Source organism: Scyliorhinus torazame, unplaced genomic scaffold (genome assembly GCF_047496885.1).
Source record: "Scyliorhinus torazame isolate Kashiwa2021f unplaced genomic scaffold, sScyTor2.1 scaffold_1391, whole genome shotgun sequence".
NCBI classification, from domain to species: Eukaryota; Metazoa; Chordata; class Chondrichthyes; order Carcharhiniformes; family Scyliorhinidae; genus Scyliorhinus; species Scyliorhinus torazame.
Window position 1 is genome coordinate 28,350 of NW_027309118.1, and position 23,392 is coordinate 51,741.

A 23,392-nucleotide genomic window follows, 5' to 3' on the forward strand; every position below is an offset into this window, starting at 1 on the left:
AGTCGCCCCTCATCCTTCTCCGTTCTAATGAGAAAAGGCCTAGCACCCTCAACCTTTGCTCGTAAGACCTACTCTCCATTCCAGGCAACATCCTGGTAAATCTCCTGCATTGCCGCTTTCTTGAAAGCAGTCCCAAAAGATCTCTCGAAGGGGAGTATCCAGAAAACTCTGTACAGCGAGTATTGAGTGCTAACTGTATTGAGAAGTGGATTGGGAGCAGAGATGGTTCTGTTGTGCAGTTAAAGGTTATTGTGTCTCTGTATTGATCAGCATTGTTTGAGGGGGTAATTGGAAATTATTTTCTATCACGTTAAAGATTTTAATACTGTAATCAGTAATAAAGTTCGTTTTAATACTATATCCCCGTATCTTTGGGCTATCCTTCTATACCCTTTCCTCACAGTCTTACAAAATTAAATTAAATATTGGCATTGTCCAATACCCCAACCCCTGTTGGGGGTCAGGTCTGGTCTGGGTGGGGGGGGGGAGAAGAGAGCGAGAGGTGGAGGGGGAGGAGAAGAGAGGTGGAGGGGGGGATGGAAGGAAGATGTTGGGGGGTGGGGGGAGCGAGAGATAGGGGAGCAGGGGACCACAGATGGGTGGTGGGGAGCTCAGATAGCTTACCTCTCATTCGATTGCAGCATGTATTTGTAGAACAAATCGTCAGATTTGATGATGTCAAGTGGAACCACGTAGTTTACATCCTGCTCACTGTTGTTCAGTATATTCAGCTTCAGGTTAACAGAGAAGAGATATTCCCTCACAGGCTCAGTGCCGGTCCTCATCCCCCGGCACACAACATACCTAGGAGAGTGACGAAATGGTTAATGTGGGACTCCGCTCACTCCTATGACCATCCCGCGAGAGACACCCCCCCCCGCCCCACACCTGACTCCAGGCTCACACAGCAATAACACACACACACTCCAAATACAACTGACTCTCACACACACACTCCAAATACAACTGACTCTCACACACACACTCCAAATACAACTGACTCTCACACACACACCAAATACAACTGACTCTCACACACACTCCAAATACAACTGACTCTCACACACACACACACACACAAAATACAACTGACTCTCACACACCCACTCCAAATATAACTGACTCTCACACACACACACAAAATACAACTGACTCTCACACACACTCCAAATACAACTCTCACACCCACACACACCAAATACAACTGACTCTCACACACACACTCCAAAGACAACTGACTCTCTCACACCCACTCCAAATACAACTGACTCTCTCACACACACACACACACTCCAAATACAACTGACTCTCACACACACACAAAATACAACTGACTCTCACACACACTCCAAATACAACTGACTCTCACACACACACAAAATACAACTGACTCTCACACACCCACTCCAAATATAACTGACTCTCACACACACACACACAAAATACAACTGACTCTCACACACCCACTCCAAATATAACTGACTCTCACACACACACACAAAATACAACTGACTCTCACACACACTCCAAATACAACTCTCACACCCACACACACCAAATACAACTGACTCTCACACACACACTCCAAAGACAACTGACTCTCTCACACCCACTCCAAATACAACTGACTCTCTCACACACACACACACTCCAAATACAACTGACTCTCACACACACACAAAATACAACTGACTCTCACACACACTCCAAATACAACTGACTCTCACACACACACACACACAAAATACAACTGACTCTCACACACCCACTCCAAATATAACTGACTCTCACACACACACACAAAATACAACTGACTCTCACACACACTCCAAATACAACTCTCACACCCACACACACCAAATACAACTGACTCTCACACACACACTCCAAAGACAACTGACTCTCTCACACCCACTCCAAATACAACTGACTCTCTCACACACACACACACTCCAAATACAACTGACTCTCACACACACACACACCAAATACAACTGGCTCTCACACACACTCCAAATATAACTGACTCTCACACACACACTCCAAATACAACTGACTCTCACACACACACGCTCCAAATACAACTGACTCTCACACACACTCCAAATACAACTGACTCACACACACACGCTCCAAATACAACTGACTCTCACACACACACACCCACTCCAAATACAACGGACTCCCTCACACACACTCCAAATATAACTGACTCTCACACACACACTCCAAATACAACTGACTCTCTCACACACTCCAAATATAACTGACTCTCACACACACACTCCAAATACAACTGACTCTCACACACACACGCTCCAAATACAACTGACTCTCACACACACACACACCCACTCCAAATACAACGGACTCTCTCACACACACGTACACAGCCACTCCAAATACAACTGACTCGATATAGACTTCGGGCAAAGGGCATCAAAGGATATGGGGGGAAACAGGATTAGTGGATTGTATTGGATGATCAGCCACGATCATAATGAGTGACAGAGCAGGCGCGAACACCAAATTGCCGGCTCCTGCTCCTATTTTCCATGTGCATGCCCATAGATTCGTGAAAGCAGCAAGACAAGTAAAAAAGGTAGTTGAGGCATATGGGACAAAGAAATGTACAGCACAGGAACAGGCCCTTCGGCCCTCCAAGCCTGCACCGACCATGCTGCCCGTCTAAACTAAAATCTTCCACACTTCCGGGGTCCGTATCCCGATATTCCCATCCTATGTGAGGTAATGCATTTTGAAAGGTCTAATGCAGGTAGGGAATATACAGTGAATGGTAGAACCCTCAAGAGTATTGAAAGTCAGAGAGATCTAGGTGTACAGGTCCACAGGTCACCGAAAGGGGCAACACAGGTGGAGAAGGTAGTCAAGAAGGCATACAGCATGCTTGCCTTCATTGGCCGGGGCACTGAGTATAAGAATTGGCAAGTCATGTTGCAGCTGTATAGAACCTTAGTTAGGCCACACTTGGAGTATAGTGTTCAATTCTGGTCGCCACACTACCAGGAGGATGTGGAGGCTTTAGAGAGGGTGCAGAAGAGATTTACCAGAATGTTGCCTGGTATGGAGGGCATTAGCTATGAGGAGCGGTTGAATAAACTCGGTTTGTTCTCACTGGAACGACGGAGGTTGAGGGGCGACCTGATAGAGGTCTACAAAATTATGAGGGGCATAGACAGAGTGGATAGTCAGAGGCTTTTCCCCAGGGTAGAGGGGTCAATTACTAGGGGGCATAGGTTTAAGGTGAGAGGGGCAAGGTTTAGAGTAGATGTACGAGGCAAGTTTTTTTACGCAGAGGGTAGTGGGTGCCTGGAACTCGCTACCGGAGGTGGTGGTGGAAGCAGGGACGATAGGGACATTTAAGGGGCATCTTGACAAATACATGAATAGGATGGGAATAGAGGGATACGGACCCAGGAAGTGTGGAAGATTGTAGTTTAGTCGGGCAGCATGGTCGGCACGGGCTTGGAGGGCCGAAGGGCCTGTTCCTGTGCTGTACATTTCTTTGTTCTTTGTATTCATGTATTTGTCAAGATGCCCCTTAAACGTCACTATCGTCCCTGCTTCCACCGCCTCCTCCGGCAGCGAGTTCTTGGCACCCACTACCCTCTGTGTAAAAAACTTCCCTCCACATCTCTGAACTTTGCCTCTCGCATCTTAAACCTATGCCCCCCGAGTAATTGCCTCCTCCACCCTGGGAAAAAGCTTCTGACTAATTAGTATTAGTAAATAAATGGTTTGGGGAAATTAATAGGATTGAAGGCAGACAAATCTCCAGGGCCTGATAAACTGCATCCCAGAGTACTTAAGGAAGTGGCCCTAGAAATAGTAGATCCATTGGCGGTCATTTTCCAAAATCCTTTGGACTCTGGGATGGTTCCTACAGATTGGGGGGGGTGGAGAATATAACCCCGCTATTCAAAAAGGGAGGTAGAGAGAAATCAGGGAACTATAGACCAGTAAGCCTAACATTGGTAGTCGGGACGTTGGTGGAGTCCATTATCAAGGATTTCATAGCACAGCATTTGGAAAGCAGTGGTGTAATCAGACAAAGTCAGCTTGGATTTACAAAAGGGAAATCAGGCTTGACAAATCTACCAGAATTCTTTGAGGACGTAATAAGAAGGGTTGACCTGGGAGAACTGGTGGATGTGGTTTATTTAGATTTTCTGAAGACTTTCTACAACGTTTCACAAAGCAGATTACTATGTATAGTTAACGCCCATGGGATTATGGGTAGTGCCTTGAGATGGATAGAAAGCTGGTCAGCAGACAGGAAGCAAAAAGTTGGAACAAATGGGCCTTTTTCTGATTGTCAGGCAGTGACTAGTGGGGTATCGCAGGGATCTGTGCTCAGACCCCAACTGTTCACATTATATATTAATGATTCGGACAAGAGAAAGAAATGTTTTATCTCAACATTTACAGCTGATAATTAGTTACAGGGGGGTGAGAGTGAGCTGTGAGGAGGATCCAGAGATACTTCAGCGGGATTTGGACAGGCTGAGTGAGTGGCCACATGCATGGCAGATGAAGTATAATGTGGATAAATGTGAGATTATCCGCTTCGGGAGCAAAAATAGGAAGGCAGATTATTATTAAATTGAGAGAGGCGGATACTCAGCGAGACCTTGCTGTCCTCGTGCATCAGTCGCTGAAAGTAAGCACGCAGGTACAGCAGGCAGTAAAGAAGGCAAATGGTATGTTGGCCTTCATAGCGAGAGGATTGGAGTCTAGGAACAGAGATGTTTTACTGCAATTGTATCGGGCATTGGTGAGGCCACACCTGGAGTATTGTGCCCAGTTTTGGTGCCCTGATCTGAGGAAGGATGTTCTTGCTATGGAGGGAGAGCAGCGAAGGTTAACCAGGCTGATTCCTGGGATGGCGGGACTGTCATATGAGGAGAGACTAAGTCGGTGAGGATTATATTCATTAGAGTTTAGAAAATGAGGGGGTCTCATAGAAACTTACACAATTCTACCAGGATTAGACAGATTCAGAAAGAACGTTCCCGATGGTGGGGGAGTCCAGAACGAGGGGTCATAGTTTGAGGATAAGGGGTAAACCTTTTAGGACTGAGGTGAGGAGAAATTTCTCCACCCAGAGAGCGGTGAATCTGTGGAATTCACTCCCACAGAAAGTAGTTGAGGCGAAAACGTTGTAATTTGAAGGAGGAATTCGATTTGCTCTTGGGGTGAAAAGGACTGGGGGGGGGGGGGGGGACGAAAGAGAAAATGCTGGAAAATCTCAGCAGGTCTGGCAGCATCTGTAGGGAGAGAAAAGAGCGAACGTTTCAAGTCCGATGACTCTTTGTCAAAGCTAACAGACAGAGAGAGTGGGAAATATTTATACTGTGGAGTGAGAATGAAAGATGAGTCATAGCCACAGAAACCCAGGGAAACCGGGTGCTAATGGCCACAGTAACCAAGGGGACAGAGTGCGAATGGCCACAGAAACCAAGGGGAAAGAGTGCTAATGGCAGTCCCCAGAGAGGACAAAAGATGTGAAACGTCAAACAGCAGAGCAACTAATATAAGAGGGTGAACTGTAGATGTGGTGGGCGGGGAAGGGGGAAGCAAAGAGGAGACGGGTGAAGCAAAGGTGGATAAGATTGTGGGGGGGGGGGGGGGGGGGGGGGGGGGGAGAAGGGGGGGAAATTAAATGTATATTAAGAAAGAAAGAAATGGTAAAAGACAGTTAAAATGAAATGAAAACAAATGGGTCAAGGTGGGGTAGAGCTGATCATCTGAAGTTGTTGAATTCGATGTTCAGGCCGGAAGGCTGTGGCGTGCCTAACTGGAAGATGGGATGTTGTCCCTCCAGTTTGCATTGAGCTTCACTGGAACATTCCAGCAGGCCAAAAACAGACATGTGGGCATGGGAGCAGGGTCTTTTGTTAAAATGGCAAGCAACAGGAAGGTCAGGGTGCTGAATGCGCACAGACCGAAGATGCCCCCACATCTACAGTTCATCCTCTGATGTTAGTTTCCCTGCTGTTTGACGTTTCACATCTTTTGTCCTCTCTGCGGACTGCCATTCGCACTCTTTCCCCTTGGTGTCTCTGGTCATTAGTACCCGGTTTCCCTGGGTTTCTGTGGCTATAACCCATCTTTCATTCTCACTCCACAGTATAAAGAAGAGTAAAATAGATTATGAGAGTAAACTTGCTCAGAATATAAAAACAGATAGTAAAAGTTTCTACAAATATATAAAACAAAAAAAGAGTGGCTAAGGTAAATATTGGTCCTTTAGAGGATGAGAAGGGAGATTTAATAATGGGAGATGAGGAAATGGCTGAGGAACTGAACAGGTTTTTTGGGTCGGTCTTCACAGTGGAAGACACAAATAACATGCCAGTGACTGATAGAAATGAGGCTACGACAGGTGAGAACCTCGAGACGATTGTCCCATTGGGCAGACGCAGCATTGGTTCATAAAGGGCAGGTCGTGTCTGACTAATTTAGTGGAATGTTTTGAGGACATTACCAGTGTGGTAGATAACGGGGAGCCAATGGATGTGGTATATCTGGATTTCCAGAAAGCCTTTAACAAGGTGCCACACAAAAGGTTGCTGCATAAGATAAAGATGCATGGCATTAAGGGGAAAGTAGTAGCATGGACAGAGGATTGGTTAATTAATAGAAAGCAAAGAGTGGGGATTAATGGGTGTTTCTCTGGTTGGCAATCAGTAGCTAATGGTGTCCCTCAGGGATCAGTGTTGGGCCCACAATTGTTCACAATTTACATGGATGATTTGGAGTTGGGGACCAAGGGCAATGTGTCCAAGTTTGCAGACGACACTAGGATAAGTGGTAAAGCAAAAAGTGCAGAGGATACTGGAAGTCTGCAGAGGGATTTGGATAGGCTAAGTGAATGGGCTAGGGTCTGGCAGATGGAATACAATGTTGACAAATGTGAGGTTATCCATTTTGGTAGGAATAACGGCAAAAGGGATTATTATTTAAATGATAAAATATTAAATCATGCCGCTGTGCAGTAAGAAGTTTTATAACACCAGGTTAAAGTCCAACGGGTTTGTTTCGATGTCACTAGCTTTCGGAGCACTGCTCCTTCCTCAGGTAAATGAAGAGGTATGTTCCAGAAACATATATATAGACAAATTCAAAGATGCCAGACAATGCTTTGAATGCGAGCATTGGCAGTTAATTAAGTGTTTACAGATCCAGAGATGGGGTAACCCCAGGTTAAAGAGGTGTGAATTGTGTCAAGCCAGGACAGTTGGTAGGATTTTGCAGGCCAGATGGTGGGGGATGAATGTAATGTGACATGAATCCCAGGTCCCGGTTGAGGCCGCACTCATGTGTGCGGAACTTGGCTATAAGTTTCTGCTCGGCGATTCTGCGTTGTCGCGCGTCCTGAAGGCCGCCTTGGAGAACGCTTACCCGGAGATCAGAGGCTGAATGCCCGCGACTGCTGAAGTGTTCCCCGACTGGAAGGGAACATTCCTGCCTGGCGATTGTCGCGCGATGTCCGTTCATCCGTTGTCGCAGCGTCTGCATGGTCTCGCCAATGTACCACACTTCGGGACATCCTTTCCTGCAGCGTATGAGGTAGACAACGTTGGCCGAGTCGCACTAGGATGTACCGCGTACCTGGTGGGTGGTGTTCTCACGTGTAATGGTGGTATCCATGTCGATGATCTGGCACGTCTTGCAGAGATTGCCATGGCAGGGTTGTGTGGTGTCATGGTCACTGTTCTGAAGACTGGGTAGTTTGCTGCAAACAATGGTTTGTTTAAGGTTGCACGGTTGTTTGAAGGCAAATAGTGGGGGTGTGGGGTTGACCTTGGCAAGATGTTCATCTTCATCGATGACGTGTTGAAGGCTGCGAAGAACATGTCGTAGTTTCTCCACTCCGGGGAAGTACTGGACGACGAAGGGTATTCTGTCGGTTGTGTCCCATGTTTGTCTTCTGAGGAGGTCGGTGCGGTTTTTTGCTGTGGCGCATTGGAACTGTCGATCGATGAATCGAGCGCCATATCTCGTTCGTACGAGGGCATCTTTCAGCGTCTGTAGATGTCTGTTACGCTCCTCCTCGTCTGAGCAGATCCTGTGTATACGGAGAGCTTGTCCATAGGGGATGGTTTCTTTAATGTGTTTAGGGTGGAAGCTGGAGAAGTGGAGCGTTGAGGTTATCCGTGGGTTTGCGGTAAAGCGAAGTGCTGAGGTGACCGTCCTTGATGGAGCCGAGTGTGTCCAAGAATGCAACTGACTTTGGAGAGTAGTCCATGGTGAGCCTGATGGTGGTATGGAACTTATTGATGTCATCGTGTAGTCGTTTCAATGATTCTACGCCGTGGGTCCAAAGGAAAAAAATGTCATTGATGTATCTGGTGTATAACGTCGGTTTAAGGTCCTGTGCGGTGACCCTTCAGGACACGTGACAACGCAGAATCGGCGAGCAGAAATGTATAGCCAAGTTCCGCACACGAGTGCGGCCTCAACCAGGACCTGGGATTCATGTCGCATTACATTCATCCCCCCACCATCTGGTCTGCGAAATCCTACCAACTGTCCTGGATTGACACAATTCACACCTCTTTAACCTGGGGCTACACCATCTCTGGATCTGTAAAGATTTAATCACCTGCTAATGCTCGCATTCCAAGCATTGTTTGGCATCTTTGAATTTGTCTATATACATGTTTCTGGAACATACCTCGTCATTCACCTGAGGAAGGAGCAGCGCTCCGAAAGCTAGTGATATCGAAACAAACCTGTTGGACCTTAACCTGGTGTTGTAAGACTTCTTACTGTGCTCACCCCAGTCCAACGCCGGCATCTCCACATCATGGCTGTGCAGAAAGACCTGGGTGTGCTAGTGCATGAGTCGCAAAAAGTTGGTTTACAGGTGATTAAGAAGGCAAATGGAATTTTGGCCTTCATTGCTAGAGGGATGGAGTTTAAGACTAGGGAGGTTATGCTGCAATTGTATAAGGTGTTAGTGAGGCCACACCTGGAGTATTGTGTTCAGTTTTGGTCTCCTTACTTGAGAAAGGACGTACTGGCACTGGAGGGTGTGCAGAGGAGATTCACTCGGTTAATCCCAGAGCTGAAGGGGTTGGATTACGAGGAGAGGGTGAGTAGACTGGGACTGTACTCATTGGAATGTAGAAGGATATGGGGGGATCTTAATAGAAACATATAAGATTATGAAGGGAATAGATAGGATAGATGCGGGCAGGTGGTTTCCACTGGCGGGTGAAAGCAGAACTAGGGGGCATAGCCTCAAAATAAGGGGAAGTAGATTTAGGACTGAGTTTAGGAGGAACTTCTTCACCCAAAGGGTTGTGAATCTATGGAATTCCTTGCCCAGTGAAGCAGTTGAGGCTCCTTCATTAAATGGTTTTAATATAAAGATAGTTTTTTGAAGAATAAAGGGATTAAGGGTGTACGGGCCGGAAAGTGGAGCTGAGTCCACAAAGATCAGCCATGATCTCATTGAATGGTGGAGCAGGCTCGAGGGGCCAGATGGCCGACTCCTGCTCCTAGTCCTTATGTTCTTATGTATCCATCTTACTACCTCACCCCTGATCCCGTGTGACTTCACCTTTTGTGCCGGTCTGCCATGAGGCACCTTGTTAAAGGCCTTACTGAATCCATGTAAACAACATTCTTTGGTGAACACTGATGCAAAGTACTCATTTAGTATCGTGCCCATTTCCGGTGGCTCAACACATAGATACCCCCCACTGTCCTTCAGTGGTCCAATCCTTTCCCTGGCCACCCTCTCGCTTTTTACATTTGAATAAACAGCTTTGGGATTCACCTTAATCCTACTTTCCAAGGAATTTTTCATGACCCTTCCTCGCCCACCTAATTTTCTGCTCGAGTATCTTCCTACTTTCTTTATACTCCTCAAGACTGTCCCCACCTTCTGGACCGGACAAAAGCCTCCTTTTTCTTTTTGACGAGGTTCACAATATCCCTCGTTATCCAAGGCTCCCTAAACTTCCCAGACTTATCCTTCGTTCTCTCAGGGACTTTCCTGAATCCCAATCAACTGTCGCTTGAATGACTCCCACATGTCCGATGTTGATTTACTGTCCAACAGCCACACCCAATCCAAATTCTTCAATTCCTGTCTAACGTTATCGGAATTTGCCTTTCCCCAGTTTAGCAGCTTAACGTGAGGGTTACCCTCATCCCTGTCGAAAAGTACCCGAAAACTTACAGAATTGTGGTCACTACTCCCAAGATGTTCCCCTACTGAAACCTCAACCACCTGTCCGGGCACATTCCCCAATACCAGGTCCAGTACTGCCCCTTCCCTTGTTGGACTATCTGCATTGTGCATCAAGAAGGCTTCCTGGATACAGATATAGGTTGAGAGGCGGTAGATTTAGAACTGAGGGGAGGAGGAACTACTTCTCGCAGAGGGTGGTGAATTTGCGGAACTCACTGCCCCACAGTGTGGTGGAATTGGAGTCATTAAATGGTTTCCAGGAGATCGATATTTCTGATTAAATAACAGGTTAAAGGGATAAAGGAAACAGGCAGGGAGGTGGATTTGAGACCAGGAACAATGAACAAAGAACAAAGAAACGAGCACAGGACGAGGCCCTTCGGCCCTCCGAGCCTGCGTCGATCATGCTGTCCATCTAACCGAAAGAGAAGGAAGAGATCAGCCATGATCTGATCGAATGGGGGAGCAGGCTCGAAAGGCTGAATTGCCGACTTCTGTTCCTAATTCCTATGGTCTTATCAATCACCGGAATGAGGGAGGGTCCCAGAGGATTGGAAAATAGGTAATAGTAGTTTCAGGGATGTAGTTACTCCGAAGAATCAAGATAGATGGGCGACGGTGAGAGGGGCTGGGAGGAAGCAGTCAGTGCAGGGATCCCCTGTGGTCGTTCCCCTCCGTAACAAGTATACCGCTTTGGATACTGTTGAGGGGGACGACCTACCAGGGGTAAGCCACGGTGAACGGATCTCCAGCACCGAGTCCATCCCTGTGGCTAGGAAAGGGAAGGAGGGAGAGCAGGAGAGCAATAGATATTGGGGACTCGATAGTTAGAGGGACAGATAGATGGTTCTGTGGCAACGAAAGAGACTCACGGATGGTATGTTGCCTCCCGGGTGCCAGGGTCCATGACGTCTCGGACCGTGTTTTCAGAATCCTAAAGGGGGAGGGGGAACAGTACAAGTTGTGGTACACATCGGTACCAACGACATAGAAAAGATAAGGGACGGGGATTTAAAACAGGAATTTAGGGAGCTAGGGTGGAAGCTGAGAGCCAGGACAAACCATGTTGTCATCTCTGGTTTGTTGCCGGTGCCATGTGCTAGTGAGGTGAGGAGCAGGGAGAGAGTGCAGATAAACACGTGGCTGCAGGGATGGTGTAGGAGGGAGGGTTTCAGGTACGTGGATAATTGGAGCACATTCTTGGGAAGGTGGGACCTGTACAGACAGGACGGTTTGCACCTGAACCAGAGGGGCACCAATATCCTGGGAGGGAAATTTGCTACGGCTCTTCGGGGGGGGGGGTGCATTTAAACTAACTTGTCAGGGGGATGGGAAAACGAGCTGTAGTCCAGAAGCCAGTGTCGAGAGTAGTGAGATACTGAGGAGGGTATCAAGGTCGCAGGAGTGTACCGGCAGACAGAAAGGTGGGTTGAAGTGTGTCTACTTCAATGCAAGGAGCATCCGGAATAATGTAGGTGAACTTGGAGCGTGGATTGGTACTTGGGACTACGATGTTGTGGCCAATACAGAGACAGGAATGGTTGTTGTAAGTTCCAGGGTATAGATGTTTCACTAAGAGTAGGGAAGGTGGTAAAAGAGTGGAGGAGTTGCATTGTTAATCAAGGATTGTTTAACGGCTGCAGAAAGGCAGTTCGAAGGGGATCTGCCTATTGAGATAATATGGGCCGAAGTTAGAAACAGGAAAGGAGCGGTCACGTTGTTAGGAGTTTTCTATAGGCCCCCAAATAGTGATAGAGATGTGGAGGAAGAAAACAGATTATGGATAGGTGTTGAGGTCTCAGGGTAGTTGTCATGGGTGACTAACTTTCCAAATATTGATTGGAACCTCTATAGGTCGAACAGTTCGGATGGGGCAGTTTTTGTACAGTGTGTGCCGGGGCGTTTCCTGACACAATATGTGGATAGGCCGACAAGAGGTGGGGCCACATTGGATTTGGTACTGGGTAATGAACCGGGCCAAGTGTTAGATTTGTTTGTGGGCGAGCACTTTGGAGAGAGTGACCACAATTCGGTGTCTTTCACTATTGCAATGGAGCGGGATAGGGCCATACAGCAGGGCAAGGTTTATAATTGGGGGAGGGGTAATTATGATGCAATTAGGCAAGAATTAGGGAGCATAAGATGGGAACAGAAACTGTCAGGGAAAGGCACAAATGAAAAGTGGAGCTTGTTAAAGGGAGGAAATGGCCATGTGAGGGAACCATGGTTCACAAAAGAGGCTGAAAGTCTTGTCAAGAGGAAAAAGGAAGCGTATTGGAGTATTGTGTGGAGTTCTGGTCACCTCATTATAGGAAGGATGTGGAAGCATTGGAAAGGGTGCAAAGGAGATTTACCAGGAAGCTGCCTGGTTTGCAGGATAGGTCTTATGAGGAAAGGTTGAGGGAGCTAGGCTTTTCTCTTTGGAGGGGAGGAGGATGAGAGGCGACTTAATAGAGGTCTATAAGATAATAAGGGGGATAGATAGCGTGGACATTCAGAGGACTATTTCCTCGGGTGGATGTAGCTGTTGCAAGGGGGCATAACTATAAGGTTCAGGATGGGTGATAGTGGAGTCGGACACTTTAGGAACTTTCAAGCGGTTATTGGATCGGCACATGGAGCACACCAGAATGACAGGGAGCGGGGTAGCTTGATCTTGGTTTTAGAGGGCCAAAGGGCCTGTTCTGAGAGAGAGAGAGAGAGAGAGAGACCTGACTTTGGATGTCGGTAAGATTTTAGAGTCCATTATTCAGGATGAGATTGCGGATTACTTGGACATGCACAATAAAATAGGACGGAGTCAACGTGGACACATCTCCCTGACACACGTGTGTACGCGTGCACTCACCTCCTTGACCCCCACACACGCACACAACTCGCCACCCTGACACATGCACAAGCGCACTCTCACCTCCCTGACACGCGTGTGCACTCACCACCCTGACACGCACCTCCTTGACACACGCACGCACACTCCACCTCGCTGACACACACGTGTGCACTCACCTCCCTGACACTCACCCTCGACACACACGCATGCGCACACTCACCTCCCCGACACAGTTACTTTCACCTCTGCAGTCGAATTATTGTCCCTCTACCTGTGACCCCTTTCGACCTCCACGACCCCAACAGACTCTTTTGCCCTCGCCAATCCTGAAGCTCTCTTCCCAAACACAGGCATTTGACATCCGTGACCCCCGAACGTGGTCCTCTATAGCCGCAAGCTGTCTTCTCAACCCAACACACCCCGCATTGCCCCTCTGAACCTGGCACCGGACTCAAAGCACTGACCAATGTGGGCAGGGGAGGAAAGGTCGTTGAGGACTCACCGTTCCGAGTTGGCTGGGCGGCTGGTCACTGGTTTAAACAGGGAAACCCGCTCAAAACACAGGTACAGAAGGTAAACGAGGCCCACGCTGAAGGGGGTGAAGAGATCAAAGGTCTTACAGACAAAATGGCCACCTGCAAAGGGAATAGCAACAGATATGAGGCAGGCATTCCAGCAGGGGGGGGGGGGGGGGGGGGGGGGGGGGGGGCGCAGCTACACGCAGCCCCTCTATCTCCTCCCCCCCCCCCTGTCACACTGTAACCCCCCCTTGTCACATTTAACACACTGTAACCCCCCCCCCCGTCACATTTGACACACTGTAACCCCCCCGTCATATTTGACACACTGTAACTCCCCCCGTCACATTTGACACACTGTAACCCCCCCCCGTCACATTGACACACTGTAACCCCCCCCGTCACATTGAACACACTGTAACCCCCCCCCGTCACATTGAACACACTGTAACCCCCCCCCTTGTCACATTTAACACACTGTAACCCCCCCCCCCGTCACATTTGACACACTGTAACCCCCCCGTCATATTTGACACACTGTAACCCCCCCCGTCACATTTGACACACTGTAACCCCCCCCCGTCACATTGAACACACTGTAACCCCCCCCCCCCCCCGTCACATTTGACACACTGTAACCCCCCCGTCACATTTGACACACTGTAACCCCCCCCCGTCACATTTGACACACTGTTACCCCCCCCCCGTCACATTTGACACACTGTAACCCCCCCCGTCACATTTGACACACTGTAACCCCCCCCCCCCGTCACATTGAACACACTGTAACCCCCCCCCCCGTCACATTTAACACACTGTAACCCCCCCCTGTCACATTGAACACACTGTAACACCCACCCCCGTCACATTGAACACACTGTAACCCCCCGCCGTCACATTTAGAACATAGAACAATACAGCGCAGTACAGGCCCTTCGGCCCACGATGTTGCACCGAAACAAAAGCCATCTAACCTACACTATGCCATTATCATCCATATGTTTATCCAATAAACTTTTAAATGCCCTCAATGTTTGCGAGTTCACTACTGTAGCAGGTAGGGCATTCCACGGCCTCACTACTCTTTGCGTAAAGAACCTACCTCTGACCTCTGTCCTATATCTATTACCCCTCAGTTTAAAGTTATGTCCCCTCGTGCCAGCCATATCCATCCGCGGGAGAAGGCTCTCACTGTCACCCTATCCAACCCCCTGATCATTTTGTATGCCTCGATTAAGTCTCCTCTTAACCTTCTTCTCTCCAACGAAAACAACCTCAAGTCCGTCAGCCTTTCCTCATAAGATTTTCCCTCCATACCAGGCAGCATCCTGGTAAATCTCCTCTGCACCCGCTCCAAAGCCTCCACGTCCTTCCTATATGCGTGACCAGAACTGTACGCAATACTCCAATGCGGGTCGTACCAGAGTTCTGTACAGCTGCAACATGACCTCCCGACTCCGGAACTCCATCCCTCTACCAATAAAGGCCAACACTCCATAGGCCTTCTTCACAACCCTATCAACCTGGGTGGCAACTTTCAGGGATCTATGTACATGGACACCTAGATCCCTCTGCTCATCCACACTTTCAAGAACTTTACCATTAGCCAAATATTCCGCATTCCTGTTATTCCTTCCAAAGTGAATCACCTCACACTTCTCTACATTAAACTCCATTTGCCACCTCTCAGCCCAGCTCTGCAGCTTATCTATATCCCTCTGTAACCTGCTACATCCTTCCACACTATCGACAACACCACCGACTTTAGCATCGTCTGCAAATTTACTCACCCACCCCTTCTGCGCCTTCCTCTAGGTCATTGATAAAAATGACAAACAGCAACGGCCCCAGAACAGATCCTTGTGGTACTCCACTTGTGACTGTACTCCATTCTGAACATTTCCCATCAACCACCACCCTCTGTCTTCTTTCTGCTAGCCAATTTCTGATCCACATCGCTAAATCACCCTCAATCCCCAGCCTCCGTATATTTTGCAATAGCCTACCGTGGGGGAAACCTTATCAAACGCTTTGCTGAAATCCATATACACCACATCAACTGCTCTACCCTCGTCTACCTGTTCAGTCACCTTCTCAAAGAACTCAATAAGGTTTGTGAGGCATGACCTACCCTTCACAAAGCCATGCTGACTATCCCTGATCATATTATTCCTATCTAGATGATTATAAATCTTGTCTCTTATAATCCCCTCCAAGACTTTACCCACTACAGACGTGAGGCTCACCGGTCCTATAGTTGCCGGGGTTGTCTCTGCTCCCCTTTTTGAACAAAGGGACCACATTTGCTGTCCTCCAGTCCTCTGGCACTATTCCTGTAGCCAATGATGACATAAAAATCAAAGCCAAAGGTCAGCAATCTCTTCCCCTGGCCTCCCAGAGAATCCTAGGATAAATCCCATCAGGTCCCGGGGACTTATCTATTTTCAGCCTGTCCAGAATTGCCAACACCTCTTCCCTACGTACCTCAATGCCATCTATTCTATTAGCCTGGGGCTCAGCATTCTCCTCCACAACATTATCTTTTTCCTGAGTGAATACGGACGAAAAATATTCATTTAGTATCTCGCCTATCTCTTCAGACTCCACACACAATTTCCCATCCCTGTCCTTGACTGGTCCTACTCTTTCCCTAGTCATTCGCTTATTCCTGACATACCTATAGAAAGCTTTTGGGTTTTCCTTGATCCTTCCTGCCAAATACAAAGAACAAAGAACAAAGAAATGTACAGCACAGGAACAGGCCCTTCGGCCCTCCAAGCCCGTGCCGACCATACTGCCCGACTAAACTACAATCTTCTACACTTCCTGGGTCCGTATCCTTCTATTCCCATCCTATTCAATATATTTGTCAAGATGCCCCTTAAATGTCCCTATCGTCCCTGCCTCCACTACCTCCTCCGGTAGTGAGTTCCAGGCACCCACTACCCTCTGCGTAAAAAACTTGCCTCGTACATCTACTCTAAACTTTGCCCCTCTCACCTTAAACCTATGCCCCCTAGTAATTGACCCCTCTACCCTGGGGAAAAGCCTCTGACTATCCACTCTGTCTATGCCCCCCTCATAATTTTGTATACCTCTATCAGGTCGCCCCTCAACCTCCTTCGTTCCAGTGAGAACAAACCGAGTTTATTCAATCGCTCCTCATAGCTTATGCCCTCCATACCAGGCAACATTCTGGTAAATCTCTTCTGCACCCTCTCCTAAAGCCTCCACATCCTTCTGGTAGTGTGGCGACCAGAATTGAACACTATACTCCAAGTGTGGCCTAACTAAGGTTCTATACAGCTGCAACATGACTTGCCAATTCTTATACTCAATGCCCCGGCCAATGAAGGCAAGCATGCCGTATGCCTTCTTGACTACCTTCTCCACCTGTGTAGCCCCTTTCAGTGATCTGTGGACCTGTACACCTAGATCTCTTTGACTTTCAATACTCTTGAGGGTTCTACCATTCACTGTATATTCCCTACCTGCATTAGCCCTTCCAAAATGCATTACCTCACATTTGTCCAGGTTAAACTCCATCTGCCATCTCTCCGCCCAAGTCTCCAGACAATCTAAATCCTGCTGTATCCTCAGACAGTCCTCATCGCTATCCGCATAATTCACCAACCTTTGTGTCGTCTGCAAACTTACTAATCAGACCAGTTACATTTTCCTCCAAATCATTTATATATACTACAAAGAGCAAAGGTCCCAGCACTGATCCCCTGTGGAACACCACTGGTCACAGCCCTCCAATTAGAAAAGCATCCCTCCATTGCTACCCTCTGCCTTCTATGGCCTAGCCAGTTCTGTATCCACCTTGCCAGTTCACCCCTGATCCCGTGTGACTTCACCTTTTGTACTAGTCTACCATGAGGGACCTTGTCAAAGGCCTTACTGAAGTCCATATAGACAACATCTACTGCCCCTACCTGCATCAATCATCTTAGTGACCTCCTCGAAAAACTCTATCAAGTTAGTGAGACACGACCTCCCCTTCACAAAACCGTGCTGCCTCTCACTAATACGTCCATTTGCTTCCAAATGGGAGTAGATCCTGTCTCGAAGAATTCTCTCCAGTAATTTCCCTACCATGAAATACTTCTCATGTCCCCTCCTTGCTCGTCTTAGCTCTCTCTTTAGATCCTTCCTCGCTACCTTGTAACTATCCATCGCCCCAAACACACTGTAACCCCCCCCCCCGTCACATTTAACACACTGTAACACCCCCCCCCCGTCACATTTAACACACTGTAACACCCCCCCCCCCCGTCACATTTAACACACTGTAATTCCCCCCCCCATCACATTTAACACACTGCAACACCCCCCCCCCCGTCACATTTAACACTGTAATCCCCCGTCACATTGAACACACTGTAACACCGCCCCCCCCCCGTCACATTTAACACTGTAACCCCCCCCCCGGTCACATTTAACACAGTAACCCCCCCCCCCCCCCCCGTCACATTGAACACACTGTAACCCCCCCCCCCCGTCACATTGAACACACTGTAACCCCCCCCGTCACATTTAACACAGTAACCCCCCCCCCCGTCACATTTAACACAGTAACCCCCCCCCCCCCCCCGTCACATTGAACACACTGTAACCCCCCCCCGTCACATTTAACACACTGTAACCCCCCCGTCACATTTAACACACTGTAACCCCCCCCGTCACATTTAACACACTGTAACCCCCCCCCCCCGTCACATTTAACACACTGTAACCCCCCCCCCCGTCACATTTAACACACTAACAACCCCCCCCCCGTCACATTTAACACACTGGAGCCCCCCCCCCCGATCACATTTAACACACTGTAACCCCCCCCCCCCCGTCACATTTAACACACTGGAGCCCCCCCCCGTCACATTTAACACACTAACAACCCCCCCCCCCGTCACATTTAACACACTGGAGCCCCCCCCGATCACATTTAACACACTGTAACCCCCCCCCCCCGTCACATTTAACACACTGGAGCCCCCCCCCGATCACATTTAACACACTGTAACCCCCCCCCCCCCCGTCACATTTAACACACTGTCACCCCCCCCCCCGTCACATTTAACACACTGTAACCCCCCCCCCGTCACATTTAACACACTGTAACCCCACCGTCACATTTAACACACTGTAACCCCCCCCCCCCCGTCACATTTAACACACTGTAACCCCCCCCCCGTCACATTTGACACACTGTAACCCCCCCGTCACATTTGACACACTGTAACCCCCCCCCCCCCCCGGTCACATTTAACACACTGTAACCCCACCGTCACATTTAACACACTGTAACCCCCCCCCCCCCGTCACATTTAACACACTGTAACCCCCCCCCCTCGCCCCCGTCACATTTAACACTGTAACCCCCCACCCCGTCACATTTAACACTGTAACCCCCCACCCCGTCACATTTAACACTGTAACCCCCCACCCCGTCACATTTAACACTGTAACTATGGGACTTTACCTGTGCGGATTACACTCAGGCCCATCAATATCTGACACAATAACAGCTGTTTGCTGAGGATTTCCTGCAGGTTTTCCTGTCCCTCCACCGAGAAACCCTAAACAGACAATGCATCAGTCAAATCATCCACTCATACACCCTCTGTATCTAACCCCGTGCTGTCCCTGTCCTGGGAGTGTTTGATGGGACAGTGTAGAGGGAGCTTTACTCTGTATCTAACGCCGTGCTGTACCTGTCCTGGGAGTGTTTGATGGGAACAGTGTAGCGGGAGCTTTACTCTGTATCTAACCCCGTGCTGTACCTGTCCTGGGAGTGTTTGATGGGGACAGTGTAGAGGGAGATTTACGCTGTACCTGTCCTGGGAGTGTTTGATCGGGACATTGTAGAGGGAGCTTTACTCTGTATCTAACCCCGTGCTGTACCTGTCCTGGGAGTGTTTGATGGGGACAGTGTAGAGGGAGCTGTACTCTGTATCTAACCCCGTGCTGTACCTGTCCTGGGAGTGTTTGATGGGACAGTGTAGAGGGAGCTTTACTCTGTATCTAACCCCATGCTGTACCTGTCCTGGGAGTGTTTGATGGGGACAGTGTAGTGGGAGCTTTACTCCGTATCTAACCCCGTGCTGTACCTGTCCTGGGAGTGTTTGATGGGGACAGTGTAGAGGGAGCTTTACTCTATATCTAACCCCGGGCGGTACCTGTCCTGGGAGTGTTTGATGGGGACAGTGTAGAGGGAGCTTTACTCTGTATCTAACCCCGTGCTGTACCTGTCCTGGGTCTGTTTGATGGGGACATTGTAGAGAGAGCTTTACTCTGTATCTAATCCCGTGCTGTACCTTACCTGGGAGTGTTTGATGGGGACAGTGTATAGGGATCTTTACTCTGTATCTAAACCCGTGCTGTACCTGTCCTGGGAGTGTTTGATGGGGACATTGCAGAGGGAGCTTTACTCTGTATCTAACCCCGTGCTGTACCTGTCCTGGGAGTGTTTGATGGGGACAGTGTAGAGGGAGCTTTACTCTGTATCTAACCCCCGTGCTGTACCTGTCCCTGGGAGTGTTTGATGGGACAGTGTAGCGGCAGCTTTACTCTGTATCTAACCCCGTGCTTACCTGTCCTGGGAGTGTTTGATGGGGACAGTGTAGAGGGAGCTTTACTCTGTATCTAACCCCATGCTGTAACTATCCTGGGACTGTTTGATGGGGACAGTGTAGAGGGAGATTCACTCTGTATCTAACCCCGTGCTGTTCCTGTCCTGGGAGTGTTTGATGGGGACAGTGTAGCGGGAGCTTTACTCTGTATCTAACCCCGTGCTGTACCTGTCCTGGGAGTGTTTGATGGGGACAGTGTAGAGGGAGCTTTACACTGTATCTAACCCCATGCTGGGAGTGTTTGATGGGGACAGTGTAGAGGGAGCTTTACTCTGTATCTAACCCCGTGCTGTACCTATCCTGGGTCTGTTTGATGGGGGACATTGTAGAGAGAGCTTTCCTCTGTATCTAACCCCGTGCTGTACCTGTCCTGGGAGTGTTTGATGGGGACAGTGTAGAGGGAGATTTACTCTGTATCTAACCCCGTGCTGTACCTGTCCTGGGAGTGTCTGATGGGGACAGTGTAGAGGGAGCTTTACTCTGTATCTAACCCCGTGCTGTACCTGTCCTGGAGTGTTTGATGCGGACAGTGTAGAGGGCCTGGGAGTGTTTGATGGGGACAGTGTAGAGGGAGCTTTACACTGTATCTAACCCGGTGCTGTACCTGTCCTGGAAGTGTTTGATGGGGACAGTGTAGAGAGAGCTTTACTCTGTATCTAACCCCGTGCTGTACCTGTCCTGGGAGTGTTTGATGGGGACAGTGTAGAGGGAGCTTTACTCTGTATCTAACCCGTGCTGTAACTGTCCTGGGAGTGTTTGATGGGGACAGTGTAGAGGGAACTTTACTCTGTATCTAACCCCGTGCTGTACCTGTCCTGGGAGTGTTTGATGGGGACAGTGTAGAGGGAGCTTTACTCTGTATCTAACCCCGTGCTGTACCTGTCCTGGGAGTGTTTGATGGGGACAGTGTAGAGAGAGCTTTACTCTGTATCTAACCCCGTGCTGTACCTGTCCTGGGAGTGTTTGATGGGGACAGTGTAGAGGGAGCTTTACTCTGTATCTAACCCGTGCTGTAACTGTCCTGGGAGTGTTTGATGGGGACAGTGTAGAGGGAACTTTACTCTGTATCTAACCCCGTGCTGTACCTGTCCTGGGAGTGTTTGATGGGGACAGTGTAGAGAGAGCTTTACTCTGTATCTAACCCCGTGCTGTACCTGTCCTGGGAGTGTTTGATGGGGACAGTGTAGAGGGAACTTTACTCTGTATCTAACCCGTGCTGTACCTGTCCTGGGAGTGTTTGATGGGGACAGTGTAGAGGGAGCTTTACTCTGTATCTAACCCCGTGCTGTACCTGTTCTGGGAGTGTTTGATGGGGACAGTGTAGAGGGAGCTTTACTCTGTATCTAACCCCGTGCTGTACCTGTCCTGGGAGTGTTTGATGCGGACAGTGTAGAGGGAGCTTTACACTGTATCTTACCCGGTGCTGTACCTGTCCTGGGAGTGTTTGATGGGGACAGTGTAGAGGGAGCTTTACACTGTATCTAACCCGGTGCTGTACCTGTCCTGGGAGTGTTTGATGGGGACAGTGTAGAGAGAGCTTTACTCTGTATCTAACCCCGTGCTGTACCTGTCCTGGGAGTGTTTGATGGGGACAGTGTAGAGGGAGCTTTACTCTGTATCTAACCCGTGCTGTAACTGTCCTGGGAGTGTTTGATGGGGACAGTGTAGAGGGAACTTTACTCTGTATCTAACCCCGTGCTGTACCTGTCCTGGGAGTGTTTGATGGGGACAGTGTAGAGGGAGCTTTACTCTGTATCTAACCCCGTGCTGTACCTGTCCTGGGAGTGTTTGATGGGGACAGTGTAGAGAGAGCTTTACTCTGTATCTAACCCCGTGCTGTACCTGTCCTGGGAGTGTTTGATGGGGACAGTGTAGAGGGAGCTTTACTCTGTATCTAACCCGTGCTGTAACTGTCCTGGGAGTGTTTGATGGGGACAGTGTAGAGGGAACTTTACTCTGTATCTAACCCCGTGCTGTACCTGTCCTGGGAGTGTTTGATGGGGACAGTGTAGAGAGAGCTTTACTCTGTATCTAACCCCGTGCTGTACCTGTCCTGGGAGTGTTTGATGGGGACAGTGTAGAGGGAGCTTTACTCTGTATCTAACCCGTGCTGTAACTGTCCTGGGAGTGTTTGATGGGGACAGTGTAGAGGGAACTTTACTCTGTATCTAACCCGTGCTGTACCTGTCCTGGGAGTGTTTGATGGGGACAGTGTAGAGGGAGCTTTACTCTGTATCTAACCCCGTGCTGTACCTGTTCTGGGAGTGTTTGATGGGGACAGTGTAGAGGGAGTTTTACTCTGTATCTAACCCCGTGCTGTACCTGTCCTGGGAGTGTTTGATGGGGACAGTGTAGAGGGAGCTTTACTCTGTATCTAACCACGTGCTGTACCTGCCCTGGAAGTATTTGATGGGGACAGTGTAGAGGGAGCTTTACTCTGTATCTAACCCCGGGCTGTGCCTGCCCTGGAAGTATTTGATGGGGACAGTGTAGAGGGAGCTTTACTCTGTATCTAACCCCGGGCTGTGCCTGTCCTGGGAGTATTTGATGGTGACAGTGTAGAGGGCAAGCCTCTTAGCTTGGCTATCTTTAATTAATCTGTTGCTCCTACCCCATCAGCCATGAGGAAGTGAACTCCTTTCCAGTCTGTGTTCTCCATCACAAAGCGACGGAACTCGCTTATATTCTCTGGCCGTGTGATATCCCCGTCGCCATCAACGCCCCCTTCACCTGTGGATCACAGACAGAGAGAGAGAGAGATGTTGTGAGAGTGCAGGACAGAGAAAAGAACAGTGTGTGGGGTGGGAATTGAGGGGGTTTCTCCTGGCGCAGGGCGTAGGTAACCAAGGAGCAGGGCTCGGCCATTCGAGCCTGCTCCATCATTCATTGAGATCACGGCTGGCCTGATCCAGTTCCACATTCCCATCCGCCCCCGATAACCTTTGAGCCCCTTGCCTTACAAGAATCTCTCTACCTCCGCATTAAACATATTCCGTGATCCTACTCCCAGTGCCTTGAGGCACAGAGTTCCAGAGTCGCACAAGCTAATTTCAGAACAGTTTCACCTGGTCCGGACTCTCCCACATGAGGAAACACCATTTCCACAACCACCACGTCAATCCCGTTCCGGATCTTCTAAAATTCACTCAAGTCACCCCTCACTTTTCATTACCCCACACTT

The 23,392-nt window shown here is 49.0% G+C and overlaps 1 protein-coding gene across 1 annotated transcript; it reads right to left on the reverse strand.

Moving 5' to 3' along the window:
• Nucleotides 1-620: 620 nt before the first annotated feature.
• On the reverse strand, nt 621-22,941 carry LOC140407259 (cap-specific mRNA (nucleoside-2'-O-)-methyltransferase 1-like; the record flags this gene model as incomplete). The annotated part of the gene is made up of 4 exons (XM_072494884.1): nt 621-804; nt 13,561-13,693; nt 19,062-19,158; nt 22,823-22,941. Coding segments are annotated over 4 exons (533 nt in total), but the record flags the coding sequence as incomplete, so codon positions are not given.
• Between the last annotated feature and the right edge of the window lie 451 nt (nt 22,942-23,392).